This window comes from Orcinus orca, chromosome 5 (genome assembly GCF_937001465.1).
Source record: "Orcinus orca chromosome 5, mOrcOrc1.1, whole genome shotgun sequence".
Classification (NCBI taxonomy): Eukaryota; Metazoa; Chordata; class Mammalia; order Artiodactyla; family Delphinidae; genus Orcinus; species Orcinus orca.
In genome coordinates this window covers 9,122,842-9,147,233 of record NC_064563.1, presented here as the reverse complement: position 1 = coordinate 9,147,233, position 24,392 = coordinate 9,122,842, and the positions used below count along the sequence as shown (strand labels likewise).

The 24,392-nt window shown below is 40.5% G+C and overlaps 1 protein-coding gene across 1 annotated transcript in view; it reads left to right on the top strand.

Moving 5' to 3' along the window:
• The window catches only part of KCNH8 (potassium voltage-gated channel subfamily H member 8), a 388,857-nt gene extending 366,824 nt beyond the window's left edge, over positions 1-22,033 (top strand). Inside the window, exon 16 of the mRNA XM_004271920.4 lies at positions 19,304-22,033. Coding sequence (XP_004271968.1) covers positions 19,304-20,002 — 699 coding nt within the window. The 3' untranslated portion in view covers positions 20,003-22,033. The remainder of the gene's footprint in view (positions 1-19,303) is intronic.
• Positions 22,034-24,392: the final 2,359 nt, after the last annotated feature.

Here is a 24,392-nt window from a genome sequence, read left to right as displayed (position 1 = left end):
CCTCTTAGACTTTTTGTTCTATTCAGGTCTTCAGTTGATTGAAGGAGGCCCACATACATTAGGGACAATCTGCTTTACTCAGTGTACTGATGCAAATGTTAATCTCATCCAGAAACAGCTTCACAGACACACCCAGAACAACGTTTGACCAAATGTCTGGGCACCCCATGGCCCAGTCACGTTGGTAAATAAAAGCCATCACATCCACAAAATACCTTCTGTTTGTCAGACCAGTGGCTTTATTTCCAGTTTAAATCATTGGCCTGTTTCAATGTTCAAGCTGCTTTGGTGGGCATAATCCTTTTCCTTCTAATTTTTAAAAAAATATTCCCCTATGGCCAAGATGTTGTGGTTCTTTTCATGAGACAAAATTAAACATTTTCTCAAACTCCAGAATTTAGAAAGTGACTTTTACCTTTTATAACTTCATATATTGTAAGTTATACATATATGGGAGCAGAACCAAAATTTGGGGAAGACCAGCTCTATTCTTGACACCACTACTTTGCTGGGAATCTCACTGAGTGATTTGGAGCCCTTTGTTTCATTGACACATTAGCACACTGTTAAGAGATTTGAGAAATCTACGCATATCAACTTGGCCTCTAGCATGTTAGAGTCCAAGTTCTTGTTGCTATGGAGACTGACAGAAAAGCATCTTCTTTTCCCACACGATTGTGTTTGCATCACATTTCATAATTGGATCATAGATCATGTTCTTTAAAAATAGCTATTCCAGTTATCTCCCTACATCCACTATTTTCCTAAGGCTTTAAAGCATCATTTTATAATAGTCACTAAGACTATACATCCAATTTCAAATTGTGTTTTGTAACATCGACATCCTTTAACTTGTTTTAATATCTTTTAAATTTCTCATTTGCAACTTCCTCAAAAAAGTCTAGTAACTTTCTCTGAAATATTGAAGAGTCCCATTATTCTCAGATAGGCATTGTTACAGGGTAAAGTATACTGAGGTAAAAAACAAACTCCAGATCACATTGGTTCAAATTTATTTCTTGTTCAACCAAACGCCTAATATTAGTTAGCTCGAGGGGGCACCACTACCTGGAATGTCATTGATTAGCTATGTTCCATTTGAAGAGCAGAGCACAGACAATTGTTTTGGCTCAAAAGATATACACATCATTTCCGTTTATATTTCATTAACTAGAACTAATTCCATTGAAACAATTAATTTCAAGAGATAAAAAAGTATAATTTTCTGTGTACTCCAGAAGTAACAGAAAACTAGATACTAGTAAGCACTAGTAATATCTACCACAGCACCCAAACATTAATAGGAAAATTTTGTCTCCTCTTTCCTTTGCTTAAGATTGAATGCCAATATATCCCCAATTAAATGTGTCATACAATAACCAAGCAAACACATACAGGTAATGAAATGTTTTCTGCTGAAAAACAGAGAATCTCAGTTGTTTTCTAGGTTATATTTGAGAAAGCTACCAGATAAGTTTTAAATTTGTGTCACTAGATCAGTGAAGGCTCTTTCAGTCAAATAAATAGAATAGTAATAACAGGTTGTTCTTTAATTAAGAGTTGCTTTGCTTAGATAAACAACAAGGACCTACTATGCAGCACAGGGAACTAAATTCAATATCTTGTAATAACCTATAATGGAAAAGAATCTGAAAAAGATTATATAAATATATATGTATGTATAACTGAATCACTTTGCTGTACAACTGAGACTAACACAACATTGCAAATCAACTATACTTCAATTAAAAGAAAGAGTTGCTTTACTACTTTCCTAAATGGCTATGAAAACTCAGGGTTCTATCAGAAATTCACACAAGGAAACCTGCATGAGTAATACCCTATGGTAAAGTTATTCTTTAGTCCTCTGAATTGGTGTTATCATTATATCTTTTCATCGACAGTTGATTCAACTGAAACACACTGATAGAATTGCCAGACCATCCCAATATCTGACTGTACAGTCTCTTTTCTTCCTCATCATGATCATGAATAGTACTTGACCATCAATTCTCGAAAGCAAGACATAAGCAAAGGCTATATACTTCACTTTTTGACATAGAAAAACAAAGTCCATTTAAACTGCTGGCAAAACCATTATGCTTTTTTATTTTAATACATATGTATTGTTGATATTAGTCTTGCATTTTGTGGACACAGGTTTCTAAACTGGAATATATCCAACTAATTAATGATTTGTAGGACACTTTTTGATTATTTTCCAGTTCTCAAGCCTCTAGGCAGATTTGTAGCTCTCATGAGAGTTTTACTGATAATAAATAAGTAGATTAATTAAAATAAACCCTCAAGAATAGTGAGGCTCTCTCAAAAGAAAAAAAAAATACGCCACTCAAAAGCTTGTCCTGGGGCTTCCCTGGTGGCGCGGTGGTTGGGAGTCTGCCTGCCAATGCAGGGGACATGGGTTTGGGCCCTTGTCCAGGAGGATCCCACATGCCGCGGAGCGGCTAGGCCCGTGCGCCACAACTGCTGGGCCTGCACTCTAGAGCCTGCCAGCCGCAACTGCTGAGCCCGTGTGCCACAACTGATGAGGCCCATGTGCCTAGAGCCCATGCTCCGCAACAAGTCACTGCAACTAGAGAAAGCCCCCCCACAGCAGCGAAGACCCAATGCAGCCTAAAATAAAATAAAATAATAATTAAAAAAAAAAAAAAAAGCTTGTCCTGTGAGGTGTAGACTTTAAATGCATGTAACTTTTGGAGATCAACTATTTTTGTCCTCTTTGCCTGGGAGTACTTATATATGGGCCTCTTCTCATCTTTGAATAGAGGGACTAAATGGATATGACAGTTATGTGTCCAAGTGAGACCAATGCCACATTCCAAATGAGCAATTTGCAATGAGTTGAATAAAAGGAGTATTTACAGGAGTTAGTAGAGTGTAGGGAAACCACAAAGGATGGAACAGCCCCTCCCACTCTGGGGCAGTGTCAACAGTAGTTCACTACCACTCCTTGGTCTGCGGGGCCAGAGTAGAGAATGATTACAGAATCTTGAGTCAGAGAAAGCTGGATGGAGAAAGCTACGTGACAGGAGCCACAATCTTTCGTTGGTACTTTCTGTGACCTGTCCACCTCAACCCTGCAGGGAAGCAGCCAGAGGAACACATGCCCTGACCTCCCTCTCCTGCCTCCCTCTGATTCGATGGTGTTTTTCAATGGCCAAACCCAGCCAGAAGCCAATGAGCCTATTGATGGAGATCATACAAGCCAGCCTCCAAGGGGCAGAGTTGGTTGGAAAGTGGATCTATTTTAGAGATACAAATGGAAATATTTAGTAAAATGAGTTACTATGTATACAAACAAGTATAGGAAAATTCAAAGGAAATTAAACCATTGGTTATTAATTATTCATTCCTAGAAATTAGCCAGTTGCTTGTAGCTAGTTATTAACTGCCCACTAACTGATAGTTTCAGAATTACTGGTTATTTTTTAAAAACGGACAAGGGTAATCAACCCCATACCTCCTAAAAGTTTGTAAGTTGATGCAATCTTTCAAAAACATTTAGCTCTGCCATTTTTCATTTCATCATTAGGAAAATTAAGTTCAATAATTAATCCAATCCAACAACTACGAATGACATTGGAACTTTTTTTTAGGATCCTAGAGTTGGAAAGGTTGGCCGAAGCCTTTTTCTTTCCTATCCTCTCCCTGCTAACATGAATTTCCCCTTTTTAAAAATGAGAACACCACAGATCTTTCAAAAGGGCTCCAATTCCTTTAACATCCATTCTACCTCCAATCTCCTGTGAATCTCCTTGACTCTTCCACAATGAATCCCATTTCCAAAGTCCCTTTTCTGCACTTCAACACCTGCTTTCCAACCTTGCCATTCAGCATTTGGTTTTATAAAGTTTTATATTATTTTCATGTGCACATTTCTTCCTTCCCCCAAATAGAGCACATGACTCCTAAAAACTTGGATTACATCACCAAAAGAATTCTGTGAGTTGCCTCAAAATTATTCTTGTTATTTTTAAAGTATTCAGACTTTACTGAAGTGCAATAGAGAATGCTCCGTATCTCAGGTAACTCAATGTTCAGAACTAGAAAATAAATAAACATGAACTTGGGGAGGCTTGGATTTTTTCCAATCTTCTTACTAGAGAACAATAAGGCACCTAGAGAAATGAGGACCAACACTTTCCATTTACTTGTGCACAATTAAAAATGAACACAGGGCTTCCTTGGTGGCGCAGTGGTTGAGAGTCCACCTGCCGATGCAGGGGACACGGGTTCATACCCCGGTCCGGGAAGATCCCACATGCCGTGGAGCAGCTGGGCCCATGAGCCATGGCCGCTGAGCCTGCGCGTCCAGAGCCTGTGCTCCGCAACGGGAGAGGCCACAACAGTGAGAGGCCCGCATACCGCAAAAAAAACTAAAATAAAATAAAGGGTAAAAGAATTGTCCTGAAACAAATAATTATGCAACTTTACCTTCATACTGTTATAGTTTCATAATGTGGTAGAATCATGAAATCTGAGAATTGAGAGCTATCTTAGAGGACACCTACTCTGACTTTTCACCCAATGTGAGAATTTTCTTTCTGAGGTTACTGGCAAGAAATTATTTTACCTGAATATTTTCTGTAGTAAGAATCTCACCATGCTCTAGAGAAATCTATGGCAATGCTTCCCAGACCTAGTTGTGCTTTCAAATTCTCTGGGAATATATTTTTTACATGATTATAAATATGTTTAATAAATTAATATGTAAAATAATGAATAAATATTTTTAAAATTACCTTTCCTGTAGCCCATCGTGGACTGACTCTCAGAACCCCTAGAGCTGGCACTGGGCATCTCTATTTTTAAAAATTCTCCAAATGTTCCTAATGACAGCAAACCATGCAGACAGTGGCTGACTTCATTTCTCAAATGCTTTAGCTATTAGAAACCTCTTCGCTATATTTAGCTGATATAACTCTGTAAAACCTGTTATTCATTTTTCCTACTTCTTTTGCTCTTGATTAGAACAGAAAAAGCCACCTAACTGATCTTTTTAAACGAAATACTTTAGATTTTGAAGGTAGCTAATCTCTCTCTTCCTCCCCACTCTGTAGCATATTTTCTCCTTCTATAAATGTTCTCTCTTCCTTGAAACTTTACTCAAGTGATGTGTGATCCAGACTCTTCATCATCATAATCAACTTCTTTTGCCTTTGCCCCGCCTCTTAACCCAGTTTCTCAAGGACAATGACAAATGACCCCAGTGTCCTACAGATGATACTTCCAGCACAGAGGCTATTGTCTGTCATAATGTTTCAGCTTATAAAACACCTCAAGGTCTTGTATTCCTTCTCTCTGTTCAGAAACCTCTTTTGCAAGACATCTGCGTGGGCAGCTCTCTTCCCTCTCTCAAGTCTATGCTCAAATGTCAGCTTCCCGATGAGTTCCTCCTTGACCAGCCTTTTTAAAATAACAGCCCCCTCTCCCCAAATTTACTTCCAAATTAGTTTTCCCTCAAAATCCTATCAAACCCCTACTACACCACATGGTTTATTTATCTACATTTTCATTGTCTCTACCCCCGCCCCCCATTAGAAAGTCAGTTCTAGGAGGACAAGAATCTTTATCTGCTTTTCCCTTTGTTATCGATTGGCACATGGTAGACACATACTTATGGTTGATGAATGAATAAAAGATGCTTGGATTATGCATTATGTCCATTTTAACCATTAAGCATTAGGACATTGAATAGAAGAGGGAAATGGGATTTCAGTTTTGAGTTTGAAGAGACTTTAGAAATCCTGATACGGATATGCTGCTATTGCAGATAAGTAAACTGAGGTCCAGAGAAAATCATACATGCAGCAAGAGACTTGGAAACAAGACCTCAGTCCAGCCCAGGAGGGTTAGCTTTCCAAGCAGACCATCCTTGGTCTCTGTTGAAAAGATTTCCTCTCTGAAATATCAGAAGCCTACCTCAAGATGTGAGCCTTTGAGTCCTTAAATTGGCCAGGTAGATACTTAAATCTAAGGCTTGATTAAACAGTGGACAGATAATTTTAGTATAGGATAATTTCAGAAAGAGCTTTTCAAGAAAGCCTGATAAAATATACTATATGTTTATTCAAGGGGAATTTATTGATTTCCCATATGTTTTCCCATATATGTTTCCCATGCATGACTATTGCACATGTTAGCATTTTCAAATCTTAAACAAAAAAAGGAGTGCATAGTAAAGCAAATAAAATGATAAAGAGTGTTAAGGAGAGACAGGGGCTTGGGAAATTCACTGGTAATTTACTGACCTTTTCAATGTTTTTTTTTTTTTTTTTGCGGTACGCCGGCCTCTCACTGTTGTGGCCTCTCCCGTTGCGGAGCACAGGCTCCGGACGCGCAGGCTCAGCGGCCATGGCTCACGGGCCCAGCCGCTCCGCGGCATGTGGGATCTTCCCAGACCGGGGCACGAACCCGTGTCCCCCGCATCGGCAGGTGGACTATCAACCACTGAGCCACCAGGGAAGCCCTCAATGTATTTTTAAAATCAAATCAAATCATTGGTACAAGATACCGTTACTACAGTCCTGTGCTGGCCTCAGTTGGTGATCTGCAAGTTCACTTTCTAAACTGAATATCCTTAGCCTTGTAGATGAAGAGTTGTGTTCAAATAACATTTATTAAAGAGTTTCTTAGGGAAATACGTGTTTCTGTTTAAAGCTACAGTACCAGAAACTTGATGGGGGAAGGTGTCTGTCAGTGATTAAAAGAAGAATCTTTCTAGAGCCCTGACACACACTTTAGGTACCATGGCTCCATGAAAGTGTTCTTCTAGACCTCGCTGGGTCGGTCTTTCTCACTGTGACGTTCATTGCTCAGCTGCTCCGAAAGTAAAGGAAGAGTCTCTGCATTAATTCAGTAAGAACCTAACCTCTTGGCAGGCTTTTATGGATATTGATTGGCAGTGGTTAAAAATGGGTCATTGAAATGTACAATAACAAAAGATAAAGAAGAAACAATTGATGAAAATTAGTTCTTTTTTTTTTTTTTTTTTTTTTTTTTTTGCGGTACGCGAGCCTCATCACTGTTGTGGCCTCTCCCGTTGTGGAGCACAGGCTCCCGACGCGCAGGCTCAGCGGCCATGGTTCACGGGCCCAGCCGCTCCACAGCACATGGGATCTTCCCGGACCAGGGCACGAACCCGTGTCCCCTGCATCGGCAGGCGGACTCTCAACCACTGCGCCACCAGGGAAGCCCTAGTTCTTTTTTTCATGTAAAATATTTGGGTTTTTTTAAATTAAAGGCACATAGGTATTGTTATAAAAATAAGACTCTAGTGTGCATACTGAATATTTTGTTTTTCCTTTTTAACCATGAGCTAAACATATAGAAATTTATACAACAGATATGTGAATAACTATTATTCACATTAGGCAAATAATAACATGTTCCCATGTTTCAGATGTGCTTTAAAGAAATTTAAAAGGTTATATCCTTTAAAGGTCTTCCTTCTTATTTCATGAAATGATAGAACTCTAGGGTTAGAAAAAAAATTCAAGAGGAAATTAGAAGTGAGAAAAGAATCACTGTAGAAATTAACTAAGTTAGAAGCAACACAAGAGCAAATAAACAAATTTGCCAAAACAGATGGTGAAAAAGAAGGAAAATGTAAAGCATCTAATCTAGATGAAGAAGATTTTTTAGGGAAGGTGACAAATATTTAAGATACACAAAAACGATTGAACATACAAAAAATACAAGTCTCTGAAGAAGAAAGCCAAGTTTAGGCTTTCTACACTAACAAACACTAAAATTGATACTCCAATAAAATTCTCCCGAAATTTTTTTTTTTTTTTTTTTTTTTTTTTTTTGCGGTATGGGGGCCTCTCACTGTTGTGGCCTCTACCGTTGTGGAGCACAGGCTCCGGACGCGTAGGCTCAGCCACTCTGCGGCATGTGGGATCCTCCCAGACCGGGGCACAAACCCGTGTCCCCGGCATCAGCAGGCGGACTCTCAACCACTGCGCCACCAGGGAAGCCCCACACAAGTTTTTTGATTTCCCAGTCTATATAAAACTTTTGTTTGCACTATACTGTAGTCTGTTAAGTGTGCAATAGCATTATGTCTAAGAAAAAGAATGTACGTGCCTTAATTTTAAAACATACTTTATTGCTAAAAAATGCTAACCATTATCTGACAATGCAGGGTTGCCACAAATCTTCAATTTGTAAAACAAAACAAACAACAAAAAACACTATATCCATGAAGTATGGTAAAGCAGACTGCAGTAAAATATGTATGCCTATAATTATGGCATATCCTAATTATATCATTCTCTGTACCTCAGTAACCAGAATTCACAGTGTAGAATAAAGGAGATACAAATATAATATGGAAAAACGTCAAGAACCCTATAGTCCTGAAATGGAATTAGGAACACTAGTGTGAACTGATGTACTATCATAAACATGCATACATCTCCACGCTCTTTTAACAGAAAAGGAATAAAAACAGTGGCTAGCCCAATAACAGTAAATATTTCTGTGCCTCAAGTATGGTATTGAAATACAATTTCCCACTGAAGGAAACCAGAGTTTCTTGTATGAATGGCTGTTTCCAATTCTGGGGCATGAAATATACATGATGAGTCTGGAACACCTTTGTGTTCAGAGCACAGCAAGAAAGCTATCAAACCCTGTTAGTATGATGTTGAAAGAACTCAGGAGCCAATATGAAGAATCTCCCAGTGGCCAAAGATGGGATAATTTGAGCTTCAGTAAAGGTAAGAAATACAATGGATTAAAACACAGAAAATAGATAACAAATGCTCCAAGATGGCAGCACAGAAAGCACCTGAATTTCCCTCCTCCGATGGATGATGCACTGTATGTACAGCTACACACAGAATATTTCCCTCTGAGAGAAACAGAAACTAGCTGGGTGACTCCTACCCAGCAGGTGAATGAAAAAATGCCCATAGTGAAACAGGTAGGGGCCGCTGAGACACACTTTCGTGTCACACATAAACCCCATCCCTGACATAGCATCAGGCGATCAGGAGGGAACCCCCAACTTGCAGCTTCTCCCTGAGACTGAAGGGTTTGGACCACGCATCTAGTGCCCCCAACTTGTAAGGTTCCTACCTGAGGGATGGGCCCCCCAAACACCTAGCTCTGTAAGCCAATGGGGCTTGTGTTCAGAAGCCCCACGGGACTATAGTAAACAAAGAAGCAGTTTTTAAAGAGCGCAGAAGCACCCCCATGGCTATATACCCAGGCTCAGCAAAAACGTCCATCTCTCAGTTTCTCCCTCAAAGGGATTGGACTGCATACTTTCCCAGCTGCTGCCTGGGTGTCCGTTTCTAATCCGCCTGCATCTAGGTGCTCACTGACGTCGTCTGCTTTGAGACACGGCCAAGTTTCAAATTCAGGGACCCGCTAAGAACAAAGACCCTAAACCCTCAATGTGCCACCAAAAATCTGTTAGAACTAATAAACAAATTCAGTAAAGTTGCAGGGTACAAAGTCAACATACCAAAATCCTTTGCATTTCTATGGACTAACAATGAACTATCAGAAAGAGAAGTTAAGAAAACTACCCCACTTACAATAGTATAAATAGAATAGAATAGAATACCTAGGAAGAAAGTTAACCAAGGAGCTACAAGACTTGTATACAGAAAACTACAAAACAGTGTTGAAAGAAGATCTAAACAAATGAAAAACTCCAACTCTGAACTTGCCAAAGGAATTGAAAGAAGTGGGTTAGACTCAATTTTAAGCTCTTACTGAAAGATCAGTATATGAAGAGTTAACCAAAGGGACTAGATCCATAAGAATAGGAACTATATCCATAAGACTAGGAATTATTGATCTGACTCTGAGAGCTGGAACCAAGAGTACCATGAGTCCTGTATACGTTAAATCTTGACAAGCACTGCCCTATGCAATTGGTATTCTGAAAGGAGACAGACTTTTGTCTGGTGTTCATGATAGCGGTGAGGATCCCTTAGCCAGAAAGCAGTTCAGACACTAATCAAACTTTGTCACAGGAAGCAGGAATGAAGACGAGGAAAGCAAAGGGTTGATAAATAATGGATTAGCATAGTACAGCTAAAGTAATACAGCTGTGTCCAATGACCTGAGCTTGCAGAAATTCAGTGAAAACACTGGAGTAACTACTCTCAAGGCCATAATTGGTCATTTTGTATTGGTCATGCTAGACTTGTATTCTTCTCTTATTATAATTTGAGAGGCATCAGATGCACCTGCAAAAGCAAAGCCCTTGGTACTATTCCTGTGTGACCTCAGATAAGCCACTTCACCCCCCAACATTCTAGTCTCTCCAGCTGTAGGCAAAGATTTATAACTTTCATCAGTAATGGGCCTGAGATCTTCATTTGTCTGAAATTTATGCAAGTGCCGAGTATGGTATTATTTTAGCTGACAAATAAAAAGACTGTCACTTGTTTTTGAATGCTTTGTGAAGCAAAAGACGCAAGAATAAAATTATGCCGATCGTCTTTTTTGTTTTGCCTGCTGATGGAATTTGATTGAACTTGTCTGAATCTCATGATAAATATGCAACATAACAAAGGATTAAATGAAAGACCGTTTAATTACCTGAATCAGAGTTTGTAAAAATGTATATGTGTTCATGGCAGGGGGAGAGGATTGGTGTAATTAGTATCCCTGAATTTAGAAAAATTGTGTCTGGCAGGAAAATGTGTACATGTTTGGCAAAAATTGAGTGACAGGTCAAGAACTCCTCAAGCTAAGAAGATTATATCAACAGATGCATTCCCCATCTGCTCACTGAATGCACAGAAATGGAAATCACATTTTTTCCCTATCAACTGAAGTTTCGGTTATACCCAGAGTCCATGAATCATACCATACCAATAGCTAAGATTGAGAAATGTAAAATGAGAATAATAGAAGATGAAAGGAAGCTATTTTCTATGTGAAATGAAAGATATTGTCAAAAACACATTCTGGGCTTCATTATGAAACTCACACTCCTGTTTGCAAAAGGCACAATCCAAAGACACACTAAAAAAGCAAATCTGTGCTTGTACCAAAATGCACGTATAAAAGCTGGCCATGCAAGTGTTATTGGGACCACAGGTCACCAACATCACAGATGGATTCTTTAAACCATATAATAACACAGTGTTTTGAAAATCTCCTATTTTGAAGTGGTGGGGACTTCCATGAACACCGAGATCATATGAAACATTCTTCCCTGCTAGATGCATAGTGATACTTACTTCCGTGTCCTGCAGTGCTCTTTAGGGGAGATTGAAGAAAGTTCTTCAAGTTCAAATGAAAATAACAAACTCATAGTAAGAAATTAGCCATGAAATTTAACATTTATTAAATTACTCATCTATCAACAAACATTTATAGATGGCAGGATGTGTGTAAGGACTTAAGCTACTATAAAAACGAGAAAGACCACAGTACCCATACCCACCCCTGCCCCACGTTGGTCCTTACTCAATTCTTACCAACACCAAGCTGCACATCATTCTATTTTGACTCACTCATCCTTTATAGAAAAGTCTTAATCCATCTGACTGCAATTTCTCAAACCTTAGACTTAAGGATACAGGATACAGGATCTCCATCAAAATTTTTCAAAAGCTCTGGCTATTACTCTTACTGTTTGCTACTGGAAAGATCCACACAAGGCAATGCTAAAACGTGGAGACTCTGTTTCTTCCAATATTAATTATGTAAAAGTGTTAACAGGAATAGTTTGCCTCTCCATGCTGAGGCTGGAGAGGAGTTACAGAGATAACTGGCTTTTATTTTCTTTGGGCTCCGTGTTTCCCGGGTTTGTATTCCCTACCACCAAGTTTCAACTAAGCTTAATGCCTGTGTTGCATTATCAAATCCAGACACCTGAAATTCTGACATAATACCAATCCTGTGGGGAATAAACTTTAACATCCATCATATTATTTAATCGTCACAACAAAGCCCTTGTTGAAATATGACTCAGGAGAATGAGAAGTACTGTCACAGGAATGAAACAAATTAAACGTGAAAGGAGAAGCCCAGGTACTCTGGAAATGTAGGCGACAGTGATTTATTTCTGCACCAAACAGAAGTTCAGAGGAAACCTGGATACGGCAGAAATAGAAAAAGTGTGGCACTTTGCGATTCCCTTCTTAGCGGTATGGTAAGATCAGTGGGTGGATTATCATGGACAGTTGGCAAGTCAGTTGTCACACACGTGTTTCTATTCATGATGGGAGATGCTGCTCCAAAGAGTGAACACACTGCCTGGAAACCTAAACAGCTAATGACTTGTCGGTTAAATGCATGGTGTTGGGAGAACAGAGAAGGGAATAGTCTTTAGATGCTCCAAAGTTTTGGCTAGAACACTGAATTACTTGGATACACAGATGGTGTTTTCATCACATCTTCCTCCTAACAGTTGGGACTTCGGAAGGGCTAGAGAAATCTTGGATGTGAACAATTGCCTACACAGATGGTAATGGTGAACTGGTTTGGCTAACAGTTTTAAATTCCAGACCGATGGATTCCTATCTACTGAAGAATGAGAAGGGAGAGGGAAAAAAACGGGTAAAGAAAGTGTAACTTAATACACAAGTAAAAGAATAATGTGTATTAAGTTGTGCTTTCTTTATCTACTATATTTGGAAGTAGAAATAATCAGAAGGTCACATCTAAAATAGCCATGAAGGGACTTCCCTTGTGGCTCAGTGGTTAAGAATCCACCTGCCAATGCAGAGGGATACGAGTTCGAGCCCTGGTCCGGGAAGACTCCACATGCCGCGGAGCAACTAAGCTCGTGCGCCACATCTACTGAGCCTGCGCTCTAGAGCGTGCGTGCCACAACTACTGAAGCAGGTGTGCCTAGAGCCTGAGCTCCACAACAAGAGAAGCCACCACAATGAGAAGCCTGCGCACCACAACTAAGAGTAGCCCCCGCTCACCTCAACTAGAGAAAGCCCACGCGCAGCAACGAAGTCCCAATGCAGCCAAAAATTAATTAATTAATTAATTAATTAAAATAAATAAATAAAATAGCCATGAAGGGTGGCAACTAGGGATGCAAAAAGCTTTGCCAAATTTCAGCTGATAAAACAACTCTGACTAACTTAATTGAATTTGTCACTTGGCACTCACCATGTACTCATGAGATATGGGAGTCAGTAAACGGGAAATTTCCCCAGGGAATCAAAACTACCCATGGAAATCAAGTTTATGCTGGGACAAGTTACAGAGGAGCAAGATAAATAGCAGAAGTCTTGGCCAAAAGAGACCTATATCTACAGTTATGAAGGAAACACATTAAAATAAAAGGGGTTCTTAGTGGTGGAAATGCCACCTGCTCTTTCGAACTGGGAAACACCCAAGGATTTGATTCAGGAGATTTATATGCAAAACTTTAACAGCCATAATACCTACTTTTAACATATTTACTTGGGGTGAAGAGCACGAGTTACAGATTTCCCAACATAATTTTGTAGTAGGAATCTTTCCCCCATGATGTTTATGGTAAAATCATGAGATAACATAAAATAAAAATTGAAAGCAACATGAGTACCAAGCCCTTCAAAATGGCAGGAATTGCATTCTTTTATACATTCAAGATTTACTGAGTGCATGTTGTGTTCTAGGCATTGCCCAGAGTCCAGGAGACACTGAGGTAAATAATAACTTCTACCCTCGTGGAACTCAGAGCCTGGTTGGGACAGACAGTCCTATCGATGCTCAAACTGCTCTTTGAGTATCAATGAGCTGTCAGGAAAAAGCTCTTCAGAGGAAATGAGGGATTTGATGTTTGAAGGGAGAGAAACTTACCAGGCAGAAAAGGGGCCGAGGAGAAGAGACCCCAGTCAGAGGTACAGCCTTCACATGGGCAGTGTGATGTGACCCCCACTGTATTCAGACTGATGGTATGCAAAGGGGAAAATGCAGGAAACGGACCATTAAAAAACCAAGTGGGAGTGCTATTCACAATAGCCAAGACATGGAAGCAACCCAAACGTCGACAGATGAATGGTTAAAGAAGGTGTGGTACATATATACAATGGAATACTACTCAGCCATAAAAAAGAATGAAATAATGCCATATGCACCAACATGGATGGACCTAGAGATGATCATACTAAGTGAAGTCAGACAGAGAAAGATAAATATATGCTATCACTTAAATGCCAAATCCAAAAAAGTGATACAAATGAACTTATTTACAAAACAGAAATAGACCCACAGACATAGAAAACAAACTTATCATTACCAGGGGGGAAAGGGAGGGGAGGGACACATTAGGAGTTTGGTATTAACATATATACACTACTATAAAACAGGTAACCAACAAGGACCTACTGTAGAGCACAGGGAGCTCTACTCAATGTTTTGTAATCACCTATACGGGAAAAGAATCTGAAAAAATATATATATACATATATATAGCTGTATAATTGAATCACTTTTGTATACCTGAAACTAACGCGACATTGTAAATCATACTTCAATTTAAAAAAATTAAATTAATGATTAAAAAAAAAACCAAGTGGGACTTGTGAAGGGCTTCGTAGTACCTGCTCTGTTTTCTAATATGAGTGACAGGAGACATTTAAAAAGTATAAACAGTTGTTGAAGTAAATGGGAAAACATTGGTTCATTGGATCCAAATGATTTTTTGTTTTTATTGACCTATCTCTGCAGCATTCTGGGTTTATGTTGTATTTTGAAGACATCTCTTTAAGTGGACAGACAGTGCCTTGTTCATAAGGTAGTTCCAACAACCTTTTTTAGCAAATGCCCATCTTCTTAACTGTGCTGTGAAAAAGCATTGAATCCCACCCCCCTTAGAAAGTAGAGACTCTGCATTCTCTGCTTTCTACATTTGATTAAGAATAAAACCTTTTGTGTTTTAGAATGAATTTGTCAGCAAGGCGAGCAGAAAGCAGTAAACAAAAGTGCTGTGAAGCTTTACTCTCTGTGGCAGTATGTTATCACCTTCAGTGAGAACAGAGTCTCTACCCTCAGGAGATGCCATCTCTCCTGTGGCAGCTGGCTTTGCCCTTACAAAGGGAGAGATCCCTTACCTACTAAGGATTAATCCCCTATGCAGCTTTAATAAGGGGCAGGGGTGTGTCCCCAGTGCCACAGTGACAGAAGTCTTCCCTGATGTAAATTGAACATTACCCTCTAGAGCTGAAGAAAGCTCTATTTCCTTGGGTTCTTTACTCCGCTTAGTTCAAGCTAATATAGTAATTTTTTTTTTTCTGAAAATGTTAATGCTATTTACATTCCTGGAGCTAGTCAAGACTCTGGAGTCCCATTCAAAGTTCATGGCCTCAAAGTTATGGTAAATGCTCAGGAAAAGTTCAGTGCCACGAACGTGGCCTTGGAAAGGTAGTTCAACCATAGAAAAATATCTGTTTCTTTTGAAAGCTAGAAAAAAATAGTTCATCAGCAATATGTCTATTAACATATTTCCCACTTCCAGATTTTCCCTTATTACAAACCCTTTTCTTTTTAAAAGCATATGTTGTCTTTTATTTATTTATTTATTTATTTATTTATTTATTTATGGCTGCGTTGGGTCTTCGTTGCTGTGCGCAGGTTTTCTCTAGTTGCGGCGAGCAGGGGCTACTCTTCATTGCAGACTTCTCCTTGAGGTGGCTTCTCTTGTTGTGGAGCACAGGCTCTAGGGGCACAGGCTCAGTAGTAGTGGCTCGCGTGCTCTAGAGCGCAGGCTCAGTAGTTGTGGCACACGGGCTTAGTTGCTCCGCGGCATGTGGGATCTTCCCGGACCAGGGCTCAAACCCGTGTCCCTGGCATTGGCCGGCGGATTCTTAACCACCGGCCTGCCAGGGACTTCCCTGTACAAACATTTTTGGTCTTGTTCCATTCATATAATTTGCTGTGAAGAAATTTTACTGTCTCTTATTTTTTTAGAGATACTATTTACTTATTTGATGTTGAATTACCATTTCAGACAACTTTTTTATAAATTTTATTTTTAAATACAATGTATTAGTTTCAGGTGTACAGCAAAGTGATTCAGTTTTACATATACATATATGTATATGTGTGTGTGTGTGTGTGTATATATGTATATATATATAGAGAGAGAGAGAGAGAGTCTTTTTCAGATTCTTTTCCTTTATAGGTTATTATAAGATATTGAGTATAGTTCCCTGTGCTATACAGTAGGCCCTTGTTGTTGATTTTATATACGGTAGTGTGTATACGTTAATCCCAAGCTCCTAATTTATCCCTCCCCCCCCCCATCCTTCCCCTTTGGTAACCATAAGTTTGTTTTCTATGTCTGTGAGTCTGTTTCTGTTTTGTGTATAAGTTGGAGCTAGAGACTATCATACTAAGTGAAGTAAGTCAGACAAAGTCAAATATCATACGACATTGCTTATATGTGAAATAAAAAAAAAAATGAACCCATTGCAGACAACTTTTACACGAGGCTCCTTTTTGTATCATCTGTGCTCTTCACAAACTCTGTCCACATTGGCAAAAATCTCTCAACTCTTAGGCAATGTCTTCTCTAATATACTGTAATAGAGCACCAAAACTGGAAGGCTCGAATTCCAGACCAACAACTGTCACTCATGAAATAAAGACCTTAAAATGTCATTTAACCTCTGGGCCTTAGTGTCCCCACTTTACAGGTGTGTCCCTGCTGATCTTAGTGTTGTTTGTAGATCCAATAGGGAAAACGGACCTAAAAGCTTGTTGTATTATAAATGTACTCATTTATTGGATAACATAATTGTTGCTGTGTCTAAAATGCAAAGTTGCGCTTCGAAGATTTTGTCTTTATTCAATGCTAAGGCCGACTGAAAGCATTCTTACTGGGAGCTGAACCCTGGTGAACTTGATACAGGCATTAACTTAGACAACCTACAGGAAGGGGACGGTTAATATATCCTTCAAACATCTCATTTAGTATCAACTTTCTCTTCTGAAATTTTGATAGAAGGGCTAATCAACTCAAGATAGAACCCCTGGGTGCACGTCTGCTGTGCTGAGATCCAGAGATGATTTGTGTCACCCGTGTACTTTAGAATTGAGTTTTGGCAAGTTCTGAAATTGACAACCTGCAGTGAAAATTTCAAAACACATAGACTCTTTCTCAGATTCACTGTTTCACTTCTTAAATGTGAGTCTCAGAGATATATTTTTCTCGCCAAAAATTTTAGATCTGCTGAAAAGCCTGGGCAAGTATTCGATAGGGTCCCTCGAGTTCCATGCTAGCAGCAAGGCAGAAATAGTTTTGGCCTGGCAATTTCAAGGCAGGTGTTACCAGTTGGTTGCCTGAACCATGGAAAAACCTCCTTCTGGTCTTTTAAAAATGCCTGATTTGAATGACACTACCTCCTGATGGGCCTGCCATGGGGAATTAGTTTCAGAATGCACTTATAGGAAGTGGACTGAATGAAGTTACTGGATGAATTAGGAATGTATACTTAAATATTGAAAAAAGTCTGCCCCAAACAGCAATCTTGGTTTTGGCTTCATTGAAACTAAACTGCCCTTTTGTCTTGTTTTGTTTTGGTTTTTTTCTGATGATGTTTAGCCAGTGGGTTCAGCTGCTTATATTGGAGTTTGTGGTTCATGATAGTAAAATCAGGGCATGGGAAGTCCTTTATAAAATACAGTCTTATAGCAATGAGCGCAAAATATTACACTATGTGTTCATGTTATGAATCTAACCAAAGACTAGAAAATATCTGTGTGGCCTGCTTTCTGAAATATAGGTTTTCCTCACTTTGAAGAATAGAAACCATCCAGAAAAGCTGGATATAAGTCAAGTTCAATTTTCTGGTGGTCTTCCATGGTTAAAAAATGGGATGTGGTTGTTAGGAAAATAAATCCTCCGGTGAATTACAGTATTGGTTTAAGTGTAAAGCAGATAATGAAGACTCTTCAGAGGTTCTTGCAAGTTTGAGGGTCATGTCTCCCTTGAAAGTCTCATACAAACTAAATGTCTCACCTAGAAAAGTGAATAAAGAACATACTGCACAGGGCTTCCCTTCCCTGGTGGCGCAGTGGTTGAGAGTCCGCCTGCCGATGCAGAGGACACGGGTTCGTGCCCCGGTCCTGGAGGATCCCATGTGCCGCGGAGCGGCTGGGCCCGTGAGCCATGGCCGCTGAGCCTGCGCGTCCGGAGGCTGTGCTCCGCAACGAGAGAGGCCACAGCAGTGAGGGGCCCGCGTACCACAAAAAAAAAAAAAAAAAAAAAGAACACACTGCACAGTTGGGGTTGTAATTCCGTGGGGTTCCAGTTCACTGATGGACCGCAGCCCTCCAGGGTTCCCTACAGTGCTTATGTGGACGGACCCACCTTGAAGACCTTTTCGTTTCTAACTCTCATTTTGCAGCTTCCGCTTTTCTATAGACAAATCCTAGCAAGTCTGTTGTGAGTTCTTTCTTACCACCCTCCCTACTCCTGAAGGCCAGTATATCTCTAAGTGTTGATCTTGACCAGAAATGGCAGGAGTGAGAGCCGTCATTTACTGGGTGTCTACCCTGGGCAGGCAGCGTGCTGAGTGCGTTATATACAACAATACTCACGTCTCCACATTGTTTTGAGGTGTCTTGGATGGTGGGTGCACACCACGGAGCATCCCGCTAACTCAGAGGAAGGGAAGCAAAAGACACTGTCTGTATTTCAGAGATGCAAGAGATGATGGACCCACACTTCTAATTTTGTCCAGGAACCCGCAAATCACTGATTAAGAATGTCAGACTGAGACAAATAGCATATGATATCACTTATATGTGAAATCTAAAAAAATGATACAAATGAACCTATTTACAAAACAGAAATAGACTCACAGTCATAGGAAACAAAATTTGTGGTTACCAAAGGGGAAACAGGGGAAATAAATTAGGAGTTTGGGACTGACATATACACACTACTGTATATAAAATAGGTAATCAACAAGGACCTACTGTATAGCACAGGGAACTCTATTCAATATTTTGTAATAACCTATAAGGGAAAAGAATCTGGAAAGGAATATATATATCTGAATCACTGCTGTCCACCTGAAGCATTATAAATCAACAATACTTCAATTAAAAAATGCATGTAAAATTTTTTAAAAAGAAGGCCAGACTATGTGTGTCTCTCTAGGTTCCCGCAGAATGAGAGGATGGCTTTAGATCAGGTGCTCAGCCACCCCATTCACCCTTTGGGCTTGGCTGGAGTTGGAGGTGAAGCAACCTTCCAGACCTTCTTACTGAGAAATCTCATTTCCCTTCCTCACTGCTCTGAAATCACTGCCGTGCTCCTCTGACTGCTGCCTTTTGCCTTGCTTTGTCCACACAGGTAACGACACTGACTCAGGAGGTGTCCCAGTTAGGTAAAGACATGAGGACTGTGATGCAGCTTCTAGAACACGTCGTGTCCCCCCAGCAGCCCGCTCGGTTTTGCTCTCTGCACACCACCTCTGTGTGTCCCTCCAGCTTACAGACCAGGATGACCTGGAGCACGCACCAACCCTGTCTACACTTGCAAGCAGGTGGAGCCGCTTATACCCAAGCCCAGCTTTGTCATGGGAATGTCACCCCTGACATATGGAGTGTGGATCCCTCCTCTGTGGGGAGCAGCCCCCAGCGAACTGGCATTTACGAGCAAAATCCTGCAGGCGGTGAACTGTATCATTCTCCGAACCTTGATTATTCACCTGCCCGCTACCAGGTCGTCCAAGAAGGTCGTTTGCAGTTTTTAAGGTGCATCTCTCCACAGTCAGACACTACGCTGATGCCTCTGCAGTCCATCTCGGCCACTCTCTCGTCCTCTGTCTGTTCCTCCTCAGAAACATCTTTGCACCTGGTTCTCCCAAGCAGATCGGAGGAGGGCAGCTTGGGCCAAGGAGCCATGAGTTCCTTCAGTCTGGAAAACCTGCCAGGATCTTGGGACCGGGAAGGAAGGGCATCCATCACTACTGAACCCTCGGAGAACTTTCCACTGGAAGTTGTCACAAGCCCAGCAGAAGTGAAAGATACTAAAGCCATAAACGTATGATATTAGGGCATGTGAGGCAGCCGCCAGTTTCAGCTCCACCACTGCATGACAGCCCTGGTTTGCCTTTCTTGCCTCTGGCAGCATGAAGACTGGGCAAGGCTGGGAGACCTGTGGAAGAGAGGGTCCGGGGAAAGGCAGAACCACCTCCAGACTGTAGCAGACACTTCCTGGATCCTAGAAACAAAATAGGAACATTTTCCTGTACAGGCATTAACTTCCTGGTCTGTTTGACAGACTTTGGTAAAAGTCCAAAGACCCTGAGGGTCTGAGCAGCTAGATGTCCCAGACAGAGAATGTGTGGATTCATTTTGTCCTAGGTGGCTTTTGTGAAGTGCAGCAAAGGTTTTTCCTGAGTGCCTGTGTGTCACTCCTGAACAGTATCTATAGGACTGTGGGCCCTGGGAGTGCACAGCTCTTGCTGATCTATTTTTCAAATGCAGAAGGCAAAGGGACACTTATCACTGCATGTCATCTCCTAGACAATCAGTCACACAGAGCTGGTGGCCAGTGGTCAGCTATTGCACGTTATTTGCCATGTAAATGAATATGTCTTTATTTATCAAAAAAAAGAGACGCTATTTTTATATCCTTGGTATGAAATATGTATTTAAACTATTTAAATTATTTATAAAGAAATGAATGTTTTCATTTTGGTAAAAAAAAAAAGCTTGCCGTTTTAACAAGAAATGCACTACTGTTATGTATAGTAGATTAAAAATTATTATTCAGAGGATGTAGTTTCGAAAGGAAGCCCCCCATTTATCTGCATGCAGTTTGCAACAAATGTATCCTCACACTTCTGGATTACAAAAGAAAAGTGAGGTCATATTTCATTAATGAAGTAAAAACCTGGACTGAGTGTCTGGCATCTTAGGGGGAGGGGGGGAGTCCACCTGGTCCTTGGGGACTCAGGTAACAACCTGAACTGAGGCTGCCCCCTCTGCGCCTGTGTAAATGTCTCTCCTCTAGCCATCTTACTTCGTGGTTCTGGAACCCAAAACTGGTCTGGGGAATATGAGATCGCAACTACATTGAGCTCTTTTGGCCTCAAAACGAGGAAGAAAACCTTGGGTGTATCCTTCCTCTGTGCTGTTCTTTCAGGAGCGCTTGTGTAGACCGGTGAAAATTCCAAAATGAAGCCGAGACTTCAGAGTTCCGATTTGTGAGAGGGATGCCAGCTTGCTTTGGATCAGCGCTTTAATTATTTTTCTTTAAAGCGCTCAACATTGCTGTAAGTTATGCAGAGCAGGTGTTTTCATTCTCATGTTGCAGAGGTTAAATTAATAAAGTCCCAGCAATTACACAGCTAGGGAGCTAGAGACCGTCTAGAACCTATAGTGCTTTCTACATCTCAACCAATACCCAAATTCAGATGCTGGCGTGGTAAAGATATAAACGCCTTCACTTCAGGTTTATTGTATGTTTAAGAACATTTCAGGGCTCATCATCCCAGATGTTCTTAGAAAACATATTGAATTCACATTCTGGAGTCACCCTGTTCTTATTTCCCACCACAGAGCATAAGCAATTTGAAAACTGTTATTATTAAAAACATGTACACAAAGCAAGACTTCTGGTGTGTGACTCTTATATCCTAAAATTGGCTAGAGTAGCAGAAAGAAAATAAACCTTCTCTAAGAAAAATGGCAACAGTGCATGTGTCTGAGGCAGATCACTTAAGACTCGTGTCTTCTCTTCCTCCAGGTCCAAAATTCAATCTCTCACCTAAGTGAATGGGAAAATAGAGGCAAAGGCAACCTGCTGGATTTAATGTATTTATTTGTAGTCACCCTTTTTGCTTATCCTGACCTAAGTCATCATTTTACGTACCATTCAAATAGAACTAATTGGTGTTAGTTCATGATTGTCTTTCTGGCAAACTAGCACTACCATTACTGATGCTAATAATGATGACTGACATTCTGGTTTTTGAGCACTGACTATGTACCAACACGTGTTTAGGAATTAACACATGTTATGTTTCCTTACCTAGTAGTCAAACAATGCTAAAAGTTACTTGTTATTATTTTATCCCCATTTTGTAAATGAATAATTGGGACACAGATTCTTTAACTTGCCCAAATTCCACTGTTTTCAGTAATAGCCCCAATACCCCCGTGACCACTCTGGGTACCCCTCCCTTCATGTCAAAATCCATTCCTGCTGCCTTTTGACACTGTACTAGTAATTAATTTCCTTTGAAATCCATGAATAAAATAAAATAAAATATTTTTTTAAAGCATACATATGGGATAAAGTAGTCAAGCTCCAAGGATTTGGGAAAGTCGTGGTGAAACGCCTGGAAACATGTCCATATTTTTCCAGCTGGTTACCTTCTTTGTACCTGCTCCTGAGAGCTGACTTCAGTGGCTCTAAGAACCAGCTGCCCACCCTGGCCAGGTCTGCAACTAGACAGGAGTGAGCAAGCACCTGGGAGAACTGGGGGTCCCCATTGATTCTTCCAAAATGGCACCTGCCTCATGTGAATCAGCCTCACCTCCTTCCTTATTAACCTTTCCCCTCGTCAACCATTATGCTGACAGACAGGACTCTCCCATATGCAGAGCAGCTCAGAATGACATGATTTGGGTTTTTCTTTGTCTCTTTATGTGTGTTGTGATATTATCCTAGGAAATGAGAATTCCAAGTTCTAGGTGTTTGATTTTCTAAACACTGTTGCTATACAAATAGCAGAGGCCCTTGCAGTCTGCTCAGAGATACATTTTTGTATCCCTACAGTTTCCTCACCTCCCCACTGTCCCCTAAAGAAGCAAAACAGAGATCTAGAGGGAAGAGAAACACTTAAGTTCTTGGTCAAGTATATTTTCTTAAAAATAATATTGGGGACTAAATTTTTCTGTGTAGTTCTATTTAAGAGAACCAGATAGACAGATTACATAAGACTTTATATTGAAACAACGTAAGAAGAAATTTCTGGCAATTAAAGCTACTTACAGATGGAGTTTATTGCCTTAAGAAGTGGTAAAATCAGTAACAAATTGTCCTCTCAGAGGTTGCTTAACTACTTGACAGGAATATTGTTTTCCAGAGGGCTCTATATTCAGTGTGAAATTAGCAGAATTCCTGCATCGGAATCACATAGGATAATTGTTTAAAATGCAGAAAATCTAACTTAACCCAGTCCCTTTGAATGGGGCCTGGGAATCTACCATTTAGTAAACTCCCTGGGTGACTTACATGCATTAAAGGTTGAGAAATATTGGTCTAGAATCTATAGTAATAAAAGATTGAGTCCTGGGCTTCCCTGGTGGCGCAGTGGTTGAGAGTTCGCCTGCCGATGCAGGGGACGCGGGTTCGTGCCCCGGTCCGGGAAGATCCCACATGCCTCGGAAGGGCTGGGCCCCTGAGCCATGGCCGCTGAGCCTGCGCATCCAAAAAGACTGAGTCCTAGCTAATTTATACCTAAGTGGGCTAGCACCTAAATTTTATTAAAGACAGCCCCAGGTTTATAATTGTATAACAGAGACGTTGGGTTAACCCTTGTATCAGTAGTTCTAAAATTTTAGTTTGAATAACATATTTCCAGGGGCTTTTATTAAAATAGACATGTCAAGGCCTTGATGCCTAAGATATGGGCTGGGTCCCAAGTGATTCTGATACAGATGTTCCAGGGAACAAACTCTAGAAACATGGCCCTAAGCAGTGTAATCATCTCAATAACGAAGAGTTAGAGCAACTAGACCCAAACCAATTACAGCTGACGATTGCATGCAGTACTATTTCCATATAGTTCCTAACACATCGGCGATTTTTTCATGAAAGTAATTGATCCTTTTCTCCAAGAGAGCTTTGAACATTCACTCACGGTTTCAGCTCTAATGATTGTCTACTATGTGTCATGCACCAGTACCTCCTGATTTGTGGTGGGTGTCTGAGTTTCATTTGGATTTTCTAGAAGGAAAAAAGTGAAAATGCCGTTTGAAGTCTCATAAATGGGTCAGTTCTGCTGGATAGGGAGAAGCATATTTGGATGTGACGCAAGCCAACTATTTGGTTGGAGAATGACCGTCGCTATGGATGTCCCCAGGGTGGAATGGGACTGCTCCTGTCAAGATTCTGATTTTATCCAGAACAGTGAAACTAGCTTGTTCCAAATAGTTCCTGCGGAGGCTGCTTCTTCTCGTGAAGTGTGTAGTTCCCTTCCTAAGGGCATCCTTATCGAGCACTGCCTTTACAATTTATAATTCTCCAAGCGTCATCTTCCTCAGATCATCGCCATCGCTGACAGTAGAGCCTCAGCACATGCACAGGCTCAGTTAAAGGCTGTTCCAAAGACTTCCTTTGCCCACTGCTTTCATCTTATCCAATGACAAATGCTACAAGTAAACAGGATGCTGAGAAAGGAGCAAGCATTTTGGCGGAACGCAAA